The following is a 12,797-nucleotide window of genomic DNA, read 5'->3' on the forward strand; positions in this document are numbered from 1 at the left end:
GCCTCGACCCATCTTCAATGCTCTAACTGAGGGAAGGAGGTTGTTCCCCAAAATCTCGCAATCCATGGCCCCGGTCATCCTCTCCTTAATACAGTGCAGTCGCCCTGTCCCATGTGCAGAAAAACACCCCCAAAGCATGATGCTACCACCCCATGCTTCACAGTAGGGATGCTGTTCTTGGGATGGTACTCATCATTCTTCTTCCTCCAAACACGGTTAGTGGAATTATGACCAAAAAGTTCTATTTTGGTCTCATCTGACCACATGACTTTCTCCCATGACTCCTCTGGATCATCCAAATGGTCATTGGCAAACTGAAGACGGGCCTTGACATGTGCTGGTTTAAGCAGGGGAACCTTCCGTGCCATGCGTGATTTCAAACCATGACGTCTTAGTGTATTACCAACAGTAACCTTGGAAACGGTGGTCCCAGCTCTTTTCAGGTCATTGACCAGCTCCTCCCAAGTAGTTCTGGGCTGATTTCTCACCTTTCAGTTAAAAAATCATACATTGTGATTTCTGGATTTTTGTTTTAGATTATGTCTCTCACAGTGGACATGCATCTACGATGACAATTTCAGACCCCTCCATGATTTCTAAGTGGGAGAACTTGCAAAATAGCAGGGTGTTCAAATACTTATTTTCCTCACTGTAGTTGAATCTGAATTGTCAAGTCGACTGATCGTCGAAGCATGCGTTTGTGCGGTGGCCTCTTTCTTTAATCATTTTTATAAACTGTATTATATGTTGATATTTATCCCATAATAGATATATTGTATATTAACTTATTGTGAGGAAACCGGTAGTTCTTTGTAAAATTAGACATTGAGCCACCCCATTCAATTCAATTCAATTTTATTTATATAGCGCCAAATCACAACAACAGTTATCTCACAGCGCTTTTCATAAAGAGCAGGTCTAGACCGAACTCTATGATGATATTTACAGAAGCCCAACAGTTCCCACCAAGAGCAGCACTAGGAGACAGAGGCAAGGAAAAACTTCCTTTAAGAGGCAGAAACCTCGAGCAGAACCATGGCTCAGGGTGGGAGGCCATCTGCCTCCACCGGTTGGGGTGAAGGAGAGAGAGAGAGAGAGAGAGAGAGAGAGAGAGAGAGAGAGAGAGAGAGAGAGAGAGAGAGAGAGAGAGAGAGAGAGAGAGAGGCAGCCTACACAATATCCACACAGAGGTACAGACAGTAAAGGTGATGTTGCTATAGACTAAATGAAAAATGGTACAGATATTTATAGTAGTGTTAATGATAACAATCGTATAGCCAAAATGATATGAGCCTCGTTTTATAAGGCCTCTACAAAGATTCGATGGTGAGATTGGCATCAAATCTCCTGGATAGATCAGTGGTTAAAGCAACTGACTTTGGTACAGGTGATCGTGGGTTTGATTCCCGGTCAGCATGGGGTATTCAGGTGCACCCTTAGGCAAGGTCTTAATGCAACCTGATGACAAATGGGCTACTGGAACAAGACAATCATGGACTAGTGCAGAAAATAATGGATCTGATGCAATGCTACTATACAAGCAATCCCGGTGAAAGGGGTTATATGCAGAGACTATGGGATATATGGATGCTCCTATACAACAAATATGCTACAGCAAGGGGGCGCCAGGACGACAGGTCAGCGGGGAGATCTCATCATCATCCCCACACAGAGATTGGGTCCCAAGCCCCAATAACAACAAGCCCTTACGGCACAGAATCATTCAACATAAGGCCGGCTGACCTGGTATTAATACCCATTCCCAGAAGGGAGTCAAGCACCAGCTACTGCAGTCACTCGAGACTGCAAGACCAGGCAGACCAATCTGTGCACCGCCTGGATTGACTACAAGAAAGCCTACAACTCAATGCCACATACTGGATACTGGAATGCTTGGAATGTACAAGATCAACAGGAAACAAACAGCCTTCATCAAGAACTCAATGGGGCTGTAGAAAACAAGTCTGGAACTCAACTCAAAACCAATTGCACAAGTATACACACACATCAAGTGCGATATATGCCAAGGCGATGCATTATCCCCAGAAATGAGCGAGACATTGACTCACTGATCCACACTACCAGGATCTACAGCAACGACATTGGAATGTTATATATATATATATATATATATATATATATACACATACATACATACATACATACACACATACATATATAAGAAGTCGAGCTTCTTTAGAAGACTTCCCTGCCTTCAGTTTCATAACTACACTTTCTTTATTTGAAATGAGCCAGCTGATGTTAGATAGCTGACCTCTCGCCAATATACCTCAATATAAAATGTTGTTTTATCTAATTGCCAGCCAACACAGGCGTGAGCAGTGAAGCAGAGGATTAGTGATTGTAGGGATACATTTTGACATCGTATTTGTCCAACAGGCTTTTGTTTTCACTCTGGAATTCAGGAGTTTCACCTGTCTTGTTAAATTTAAATCCAGGATTCTTGTTTCAGATGTACTGAGTGTCGGTTTTATTCACAAATCTTCTAATTGCTCTTCTCATATGGAGCAGGTTTAGATCCTCTCTGCTTAATATTCTTTAGACCCAACAATGTAGGACTGCTGCTTCACTGAACGCAGATTACATTTCATTCACTCAGCATGAGCAAGAGGAGGTGAGATGATAAGAATCAGGAAGTGACGCAGCCTTCGTGTTATCGTGGCAGCAGGTCAGAGTAAATATGAAGAGAACCGACCTGCTCTGTGCAGCCGGACTTCAGGCTGGAACACAGCGTCCAGCAGCTTCCGGTGTCTCTGGTTCTCCTCTTTGGACCGACAGAGTTCCCGCTCGTACTCTGATATCGTCCTTTCAAACAGCCCGAATATCTCTTCAGCAGCCGCACTCAGTCGCTGCTTCACCAACGCTCTCAGCACCTGGACTTTACTCATTTCCATCGCTCGAAACTTTTCTCCACGAACTCTGAGCTGCGCTGCGAGGCTAACTTCCGGTTAGCATGCTAAGCTACCTCCAGTAGCTCCGGAGGCTCCCGGGAGATGAGTCCGAGGTGAAGCCGGAGAGCAGCAGCTTTATCCGGACACACGGAGGCTCTGGCGGCTCCTCGCTGTAGATTAGTTCCGTGTCGAGGCTTCGGAGCGCGTGTCCAGTAATCCACGGTGATTTTTGTGACGCGTGTATCGAGGCTTGTGGTGGTGACGTATGTGGTGACGTTCGCAGCCTCGCGAGCCGGTCGTACCTGCAAAACTGGTTTATCCAAGGAATTTTTCTGGTTTCCTCAATTCTAGTGGTGAACTAATGTCACACCCCGAACTTCCTGTACCGCCAAAGGAATATGCTTTAGTTTTAGATGCAATCCCTTCTCAGGCTTAAAGATTAAATTGTCTGTACCAACTTTTTCTTTTGCCACTGGTTTCTTGTACTTTGACAGCTGGCCAGACCTGTTTCTCCTCTAACTTGAGAAACAATAACCGAGCTATTCGTACTCAAAAAGAAATAGTCTCTGTTCCAAATGTTGTTCCTTATTGGAATAACCTTACTCCAAATCTGGAAGAAAATTTGGTGCTTACCTTCCAATTATCTAATTTTAAATAAGATTAAAGAAGTGGCTTTTAAAATACTGCGTCGCTTTTATCCCTCCAAGATATTTCTACGAAGATATAAAAAGGACATTGATGTGAACTGCTCATTTAGTCAAATGGCCTGCATCATTTATTTTGGACTTGTCCCCACTCTAGACATTTGTACATTTATCTCCCAATATATTGACTCTGAATTCTCACTTTCCTATTACAATGTATTGTTTGTTTTTTTTTACATATCCTTCTATCAAAGCAAATTATTTCTATATCATCAATTTGATGTTATTGCTGGCAAAATCACATTTTCACAAATCTAGTTCTCCAACCATAAACCTTCTTTTGCCATTTTTGAAAACAAAGTCAGACTGTACGTCAAGTCCTATATTCTAAAAACAGGAAAGCTATCAAGACCTTGCATCTATTTACCTGTTTTACATTATTCAGTGCTGATTTGTGATCCCTTTTTTTTTTTTTTATGTTTTTTTGCTCTCTATTTTTGCTTTATTTTTTTCGGTCAACTATATGCTCCCCTGGTAATGTCTGCTCCCGTGTATTATATGTTCACCATAGTATTTGTGAATAAAAGCTTAAAAAAAAGAAAAGAAAAAAGAGCCGGCCGCACCACGTGACTGATTCAGGAAATGGTTCTCGGGTTTGGCGTGCGATTCAAAAGGAGCAGCAAAATGCGACGGACCCTCCTCAAGGTTTAGTGGACTTTTAATTTAAATGAACACAGATTGCATCTACAGTTTATTTTAAATGACTAAAATATTTGATCAACTGATGTCAGAATTGCTTTGATTTGAATTGAGTTTTTAAAATTTCAAACATTGTGATGAAACAGGAAATTTTAGCTGAGTAAGACAAGCGGCAGCAAGAAAGGGTTGAGACTTTCTTGTGTTTTTTGATTGATGAATTAAACTGGGGGCTCTTACCCCATATTACCCTAATAATAAAAAACAGAAACTGCCTGAAACTGTGGAAAAGTTATGTTACTCTGCCTGTTTTACATTTATTGTCCACTTGATGGCCCAGTAGAGCAAATGAAGCACCATGAAGCTTCAGCCCCTGAGTCAACCAAAGCTTCAATGCTTCATGAAGCTTCATCTCACCATCAGTAGAGTTGATGCCAGAGACTCTTTCTCAGCACAACAACAGGACAAAGCCGATCCGTCCCAAAGTGTCTGGACCAAGCCCGGGAAACCGCCTCACCTCCGGTACGTGGTTTCAAAATAAATCCTTGTTTAGTCTGACCATAGATTATATTGTAAACGCTCTGGTTGGCCAATTTTGATTTACAGGCATTTATGTTAAAATTGTACGTGAATACACCAAAGAAAAAATTTATGAAAAAAAATGGACTGACGTATCAAAATTCTTTTGATAACTTTTGATCAGCGACGTCCGTTGATGATCCTGCCAAAGTTTCAGGTCGATTGGCAAAACCGTCTGGGACGAGTTCGCAAAAATAGGTAAAGAGAAAAGAGATGAAAAGTCGTATAATTTGACATTTTTAGAGCAGAAGACCATCAGAGCAAAGATGCGGCTGAACCAAGAGAGAAAAATAATGAAAGAACTTCGTTTCTACACAAAGCCGTTTTCGAGATAATTGCAAAAACGCAAAGTTGATTATTATAGCGCCACCATGAGGTCTATGAGGGCCATTTTTTTTTTGCCTGAGCAGTGAGTGGAATTTGCAACCTACATGCCAATTTTGGTGAGTTTTCGTCCAGCAGTCTTTGCTGCTTGGATCCCTATAAGCAAGATTCCTGCGTCTAACATTTCAAAACAACATGACCTGGACAAAACACATCAATAACCTGGAACAAAAAGCAAACAACAGACTGAACCACCTCAAAGCCCTCTGTGGGAATCACGGCGCATCACTCTCTACAATCATTAAAGTTTACCCGGCATACCTCAGACCGCTCTTCGAATGCTGCGTCCCCGCCTGGATCACCATCTCTGATGACCAGCTACAACGTCTACAATTAATCCAAAACAAGGCACTGAAACTGTCTCACAGACTCCCATCCTACATCAGCAACCATTTCATCCACACCACAGCCGGCATCAGACTGTCAGACAGAGACACCAGGCCGTAGCACTGAAATGCATGAGAACTGCAACAAACAATCCCGCCCTCCAGAAAACACACAACACAGCTGAGGTCAGGCTGGCCACAGACAATGAAACAGTTTCATCCACACATCAGTGAATACTGGAACCACCGTGATGAGATCACATTTACATTTATTCATTTAGCTGACGATTTTATCCAAAGCGGCTTACAGTTGCTGCACATGCCAGAGGTCGCAGCCTCTGGAGCAACGAGGGGTTAAGTGTCTTGCTCAGGGACACAGTGGGGGATTGAACCCGGGTCTCTCACACCAAGGGCATGTGTCTTATCCACTGCGGCATCACCCCCCCTCACAGAGGCACATGGACTTCTTCTAAAAGGTGAAAAGATTATAATTTCACACAATCTCAGAACCTACACGAATAAAAAGAGCAAACACAGAGTCCGGGACATAATGTTTTGGTCAGGAATACGTCAGCAGATAGAAATGAAGTGTGACATGTGTCAAACACATCACAACACAAACACAAGAGAAACCATGGCCGGAACTGAAAACTACATAGATTACCTCAGCAGGTATTTCGATGTGTTACGCTGATGTGTGTTGACCTTTTTGAAGTGGAGGAGCCTAACCAGGGACCATTAGGGCAGAGAAGTGTGAAAGACTGCGATGAGAAATGTCAAATTGGTTGTCAGCTGAAGAAGATCTGCACTAACTAAACTCATAAAGTTCTACGTCATCATAACTGTAATGTCAGTAGCAACTTTTAGACTATCGACTAAACAAAACTCACTGAAATTGAGGGAAATCATCAAAGAGAGATGAACTAAAGGATGGCAGAGAGCGTGGCAAACGGAAGTCCAGGGTCGACACTTCTGTTCTATACAACCTAAAGTTAGGAAAATATGTTTTTGTACTCCTCTGTATGCAGGGAGATTAAGGTTGGACCACTGTGGGTTCAATGATTCTTTGTGCATTATAGGAAAACATGTCTCTGGCTTGTGTGAATGTGGGATCCTTGAAACAGTAAGGCGTGTTTTCCTAGAATGTAGAAAGTACAGCGCAGAAAGAAAAGTATTATTTTCATTATTCAGGACTTGGAGTTGAGGCTTTTTCTGTTGCATCTTGGTTTGGATGCAGTGAGAAACACAAACTGATCTCCAAGGCAGTTCTGCAGTTTGTACATGATACAGGATTGTATGTGAGGATTTAGATCTAACTCGCTAAACAGCGTCTACACCGCCGAAATCATACAAGAAGAAGAAAACTCGCAGAGGCTTTTATTTTGAAGCCACGTCCCGGAAGTGAGGCGGTTTCCCGAGCGCGGAGCTTCCAGTCTCTTTGGGACGGATCAGCTTTGTCCCGTTGTTGTGCTGAGAAAGAGTCTCTGGCACCAACAGCGAGGAGCCGCCAGAGCCTCCGTGTGTCCGGATAAAGCTGCTGCTCTCCGGCTTCACCTCGGACTCATCTCCCGGGAGCCTCCGGAGCTACTGGAGGTAGCTTAGCATGCTAACCGGAAGTTAGCCTCGCAGCGCAGCTCAGAGTTCGTGGAGAAAAGTTTCGAGCGATGGAAATGAGTAAAGTCCAGGTGCTGAGAGCGTTGGTGAAGCAGCGACTGAGTGCGGCTGCTGAAGAGATATTCGGGCTGTTTGAAAGGACGATATCAGAGTACGAGCGGGAACTCTGTCGGTCCAAAGAGGAGAACCAGAGACACAGGAAGCTGCTGGACGCTGTGTTCCAGCCTGAAGTCCGGCTGCACAGAGCAGGTCGGTTCTCTAATTCAAATTATCTTTATTGGCATGAATGTAAAAATGTAAAACAGCAAAAGTTGTTTTTGAGTGTGTTAATACAAAATAAAAAGCAGAGTATCACAATATTTCTGTGGCAATGTTGCATTGATACACGGAGGTCAAGTATTGATCTTTTATTATATAAATTCTACATGAGAATTTCACTTTTTGGTACTATAATAATAAAGTCAATTGCTTTTTCAGTCCACAAGAAAAAGAGTTTTCCTTTTGGGGACAAAATTGAAGTAGGAAAAAAGGTAATAAATTGCAACATATCCCTGTATGTTTAAAATCGCAATGATATCGTATCGTGACATAAGTATTGTGATATTATCGTATCATGGGGCCTCTGGTGAATCCCACCCCTATCATCTGTATTCTCACGGTGCTGTAAAAATGTGCGATATCAAGATTTTATATTTTATATTATATAGTTAATACAATGACCCCATGCATAATTACATGAAAACAAATAAGTCTTTAGCAGACAGTGATAGTAACAAGCGGCAACTTCCGGCTCTCACTTCCGATACCAATACGGAAGTATCTGAAACTGCAATTCATCGAGTGGCGACTTGAGGCTGGCTGCAGAATGTTAAAAAGCCCAACTTTACAGCAGAATAAAACATGTTTACAGCCTGGTTCAAAAGATGGTTTTAGTGCATATCGCTAAGTTTGTCCTTCGTGACAACTGTGAGGGGGGTGAATTTTTTTATAACTCACCTGTTTCAATTATATTAAGCCTTAAAGTTCTGCATTATTAGGGGTGTGGCCGCTTTGATTGACAGGCGCCATTAGCCGCAGTCACTGTTAGCACCGTCTGTTAGCCTCACTTAGCTCAACGGAGCTCTGAGGCTCAGCCTGTTGGAGCCTTTTGGACATTTCTACATGCAGACACCGGATGAATAATGGCAGGCTGTGCAGTTCATTGGAGAGGGAACCTCCAGGAAATCCGTGTTATACTTGGTGAGTAAAAGTCCTGTATTTCATTTATGTGTTAACATTTAACAGGTATCGCTGTCGGCATATAGCTTGTTAGCTTAACGTTAGCTCGTTACGCTAATTAGCCAGATACGAGCAGCCCCAAGCTGCTAAGTTAGTTTAAGTAAGTAAGTTAGTGTGTTCGAACTTTTAATGAGTCAAAGACAAGTCAGCAAGAAGGGAGAAGCCAAAATGTAATGTTATTAGATTAACCTTGGATATTAGGGTGATAATGCTTTGGAGAAAAGGCGTCTGTGTGAAGTTGTAAGTAAAGGCTCAGCTCTGTTAGCTGACGTTATGTTAAAGGTAACTTTTACTAACGGGCGATGTGAGATTCAGCTACGTCCTGTAACGGAGTCACTGTTCAGTTAGATACTAGTCAGATACTATTATAAGTGGCTGCACCTGATCCTGATGGACACGAAGGGTTTAAAGGCAGAGAGCCGAGGGGAGAGCGGCTGCAGCGTTCTGCCTGAAACCGTCACACCGAGGAGCACCGAACTATTTGAGCCAGCTGTCTCTCCCGAGGAGAGTCGTGCACCTCCAAGTGTAACGTTACTGTTTAAAAACGATAACGTTGTACTATTCTTTGTGGGGTTCATCAGTGGGGATGATTGATTCAAAGTACCTATTAAATGCAGTTTAAAGTTATCAATAAGTTAATACACTTAGTAGCTGTAGCATTCCTTGAGATTCAGCAAACAATCTGAGGTGATGATAAGCTTAAGATGTGGATGCATAATTCGGCAGAACAGCTGTTGTAGGCTACCTGCAGAGATTTTCATCCACCTTTTTTGTCAGCATATAATGCGCGTTATGCCTGCAGACAGGTAGCTGGGCTGTAACTAGGGCGATGGTTTAGTTAAGGTGAGAAATTAGGTGTGTGAGAGCCGCCTCTGAGTTTTTTGGGTGGGTTATAATTTGCCTAAAAAGGTAGTACAGTTCAATAAGAAATAAAAATAAGATCCTTATAATAAACGTTCAATAAGATCTGACTTGAGTATTTATTGTTGCACAGTGTCCAGCAGAAACCCGTATATTGCCCATATTAGTAAACAGTGTATTTCACATTGCCTCCCCTAATTACTGCCAGATGCCAGAGAGGTTTTCATGCTGAGGCGATCTCAGAGTTCAGCAGCTTTATGGCTCTTTGGAATAAGCTGCTTAACTGTCTACCCATTGTTGTCTTTACTGGTGCCAGAGGAGCTGATTGCAGAACCCTCCAGATGTGATTAGCTGTGTCCAGCTCTTCAGGAGAGAACAGCTCCAGCTTCCAGCTCTTCAGCTCCTGCTTTTCTTTTTACTCACAACACCTGAACACTACTGACATGAAATTATGACACTGGGTTCTTATCAACAGATTCTATCATTATAATAACTCTCAACACATTTCAAGTCATACAAAACTACTTTTACATTTGTAGCCTTTTAATATTGATGTTTTCATGAATGCAAGACAAGAGTTTAATTTATGAAACTATTGCTTTTGTATTAGGAAGACTTTGTTATAAAGTGTATCAGATTATATATAATAAAATCATTCTTCATTCATCATCAGTTTCATATTTTAACTTTAAATAGTGTGATCTAAGCTCAACAATATATTATAATAAACAGCTGTAAATGAAAATATTAAGATGTTATTTATAGGCTAACATTTTACATATGTTATCTGCACACTGAATAGTTTTGAAGTCATTTATTGCGACCTCTGAGAAGGTCTTGTGTAGTTTATATAGTGTAGTGTGTGTGTGTGTGTGTGTATATATATATAATATAAATATATATATATAAATAATAATAATAATTTTACAAGTGAACCATAAACCATATCTTTTTTTTTAAATGGATCTATGATACAAATATGGACAATATTTAAAACTCAAAGTAAACAGAAGGAGAGAAGGCCTTTCCACGTCAGTCCACCCCATCAGCACAATGAGGACTCCGCAGCTCTCTGGCACCAGGTGGGACATCTGATCCACAGTGTGACTCTGGGAGGAAAATGTGTAATAAATTCTTCAGGTGATGAAAAATATAAAGTAAATACAGATGATTCTTTAATAAATACAATATTGCGGTGATGTTAACTCTCTCAATCTGGTTCTGATGCTAACAATGAACTTTTCCTCAGTATTCAAATTTTTTGAGATGGTCCTCTAAAAGATGCCTCAGTGTTTTAATGTTGACAGCACTATTATGTCACATACGTGGGAGCAAGGAACAAGGGAGACTCTTTAAACGTTTTTATGTTGTCCTTTTAAGACAATTTTATATCAGCTGTCAAATGTCCAGTAGCTTTGAGTAGCAACATTATTTTAGACTCAACGTTTAAGCTTTGAGTCGCAGATGTGGAGGCACCAGAACCTCAACAAGAATCTTGTGACAAATATAAAAAGTACCTTTCGCTCTCAAGTGTCCTATTTCAGACAATAATCCTACACAGCCCTGCTGACAGCAGCAACGTTACTCAAAATAGCGGTGTGGGGAATTAATTAACGTGATAGCAGCCATGGCTAACGTTTTACAAGATATACAGCTTCCATCATGTGCCTGAGGACTCTACCGCTAGATTATTACGTTTATTACAAGTAACATACTGAGGTGACGTCTAAATAAACGACTCGTAATCGCTCGTAACCAATGGTATGTAAATTGATTTGCTTGAAATTGTTTGTTTGAGCTGTAATGTTAAGTAAACTTAAGGTAATTAATAACTGATTCATAGTTAACGTTATCGTTAAGTTAACTGTTAACGTTGGTCTTAACTTTAGTGTTGCAAAATAACGTTAACGTTACCACATTGATATATTTGCATTTATGCATTTAAAACCTTGTGAAGTATAATGTCAATAACAGATATGTGAGTTATTTTAATATTTTCCGGTGTCTTACCTTGACTGTAGCTGGTAATGTCGATAAACTGGTAACAACCAGCCGCAGGTTCCAACCTCCACCGTACAGCACCGCAGAGTAGCATGTAGCATTAGCTCCTTAGCATGAGCTAACTCGGTCACGTCGAGCTAGGCAGGAGTGGTTTGAGCAACACGTCACCTCAGCTCCACCTACGACCTGCCTCTTTGCCCATTTTTGGTTATCCGGGAGTGACACGCGGTGACGAGCTGCCAAGATGGCGCCGGCCAGCTCCGCTAATTTTGAGCTTCAAAACGGCTCTTCAGAAACCAATGGGTGACGTCACGGACGCTACGTCCATTTTTATTTACAGTCTATGGATAACTGCAATGAGCCCAACAACTGACAGAGGAGTCTGCAGAGTTTCTAGATGCTGGTTGGTTGACTAAACAGCGTAACAAGTTATCATGTACAGTGGACGAATAGACTCTGCCGACACACGACGCACACAGCAGCAGAACAACGTGTAGCAACACAGCAGCAACACTGAGCGCTTCAGTTTACACGCTGTTAGCAATAGAGGCAAACCAAAGCTAAAAGTTAACTCACCCTGCGTTCACTATAAGGCCATTTTCTTCAACCAAGTTTCCCTCAGCACTCTCATAAAAACTAAAATACGATCGGACTTCAGAGTGACTGAAAAATCTCCGCAGCGCGTCTTCCGCCGTCATTCTGCGCATGCGCGCCTGCTTCTGGGATAGATAACAGTCACAGCTGCACAAGTTTCAGTGTCCATCTCTACAGTATCCATCTCCCTGGCAATAGATTTGCGCCTCTGATTGGTTGTTGCCAACTGTCCGTTCCCCTAATTAGTTTCCCTGTCTCTCACCTAGTTGCCCATTGATGGCAACATTCAATTTTTCAATTTCAATTTTATTTATATAGCGCCAAATCACAACAACAGTAATCTCACAGCGCTTTTCATAAAGAGCAGGTCTAGACCGTACTCTATGATGCTATTTACAGAAGCCCAACAGTTCCCACCAAGAGCAAGCACTAGGAGACAGAGGCAAGGAAAAACTTCCTTTTAAGAGGCAGAAACCTCGAGCAGAACCGAGTGACCGGTTGGGGGTGAAGGAGAGAGAGAGAGCGAGAGAGAGCAAGAGAGGAACAGAGAGAAAAAGAGAGGGATGGAAGGAGAGAGAGGGGAGGGAGGCAGCCTACACAATATACACACAGAGGTACAGACAGTAAAGGTTATGTTGCTATAGACTAAATGAAAAATGGTACAGATATTTATAGTAGTGTTAATGATAACAATCGTAATGTTAATGATTATAATAACAATAATAACAATAGGACTAGCAACAATAGTCGTTGCAGCAGAGGGTGTCGAGCAGGAACACGGGGGCAGCAGGTGACCCGCAGCCACAGATCCAGACTCCACAGCTCCAGAGCCAGAAACACCTGCAGGAAGTGATAGGAGGAGAGAGGAGAGGGACGAGAAAGCACAAGACTACCAGAAAGGGGAGAAG

General features: G+C 42.0%; 3 protein-coding genes across 4 annotated transcripts in view; 2 read left to right on the forward strand and 1 right to left on the reverse strand.

Annotated features, from left to right (window-relative positions):
• The window catches only part of LOC123976544 (zinc finger protein 2 homolog), a 192,147-nt gene that overhangs the window by 4,920 nt on the left and 174,430 nt on the right, over positions 1–12,797 (reverse strand). The window contains exon 2 of one of the 2 annotated variants that reach the window (XM_046058797.1): positions 2,717–2,940. In XM_046058797.1, the coding sequence (XP_045914753.1) occupies positions 2,717–2,915 (199 nt within the window). In that variant the 5' untranslated portion in view covers positions 2,916–2,940. The remainder of the gene's footprint in view (positions 1–2,716; positions 2,941–12,797) is intronic. The other variant, XM_046058798.1, reaches the window with a different exon arrangement.
• LOC123976586 (gastrula zinc finger protein XlCGF7.1-like) overlaps positions 7,152–12,797 on the forward strand; it is a 30,087-nt gene continuing 24,441 nt past the window's right edge. Inside the window, exon 1 of the mRNA XM_046058882.1 lies at positions 7,152–7,226. The gene's annotated coding sequence lies outside the window, so the exon portion shown is untranslated. The remainder of the gene's footprint in view (positions 7,227–12,797) is intronic.
• LOC123976568 (zinc finger protein 771-like) overlaps positions 7,203–12,797 on the forward strand; it is a 9,665-nt gene continuing 4,070 nt past the window's right edge. Inside the window, exon 1 of the mRNA XM_046058847.1 lies at positions 7,203–7,404. Within this exon, the coding sequence (XP_045914803.1) occupies positions 7,206–7,404 (199 nt within the window). The 5' untranslated portion in view covers positions 7,203–7,205. The remainder of the gene's footprint in view (positions 7,405–12,797) is intronic.

This window comes from Micropterus dolomieu, linkage group LG09 (assembly GCF_021292245.1).
Source record: "Micropterus dolomieu isolate WLL.071019.BEF.003 ecotype Adirondacks linkage group LG09, ASM2129224v1, whole genome shotgun sequence".
In the NCBI taxonomy this organism is placed as follows: domain Eukaryota; kingdom Metazoa; phylum Chordata; class Actinopteri; order Centrarchiformes; family Centrarchidae; genus Micropterus; species Micropterus dolomieu.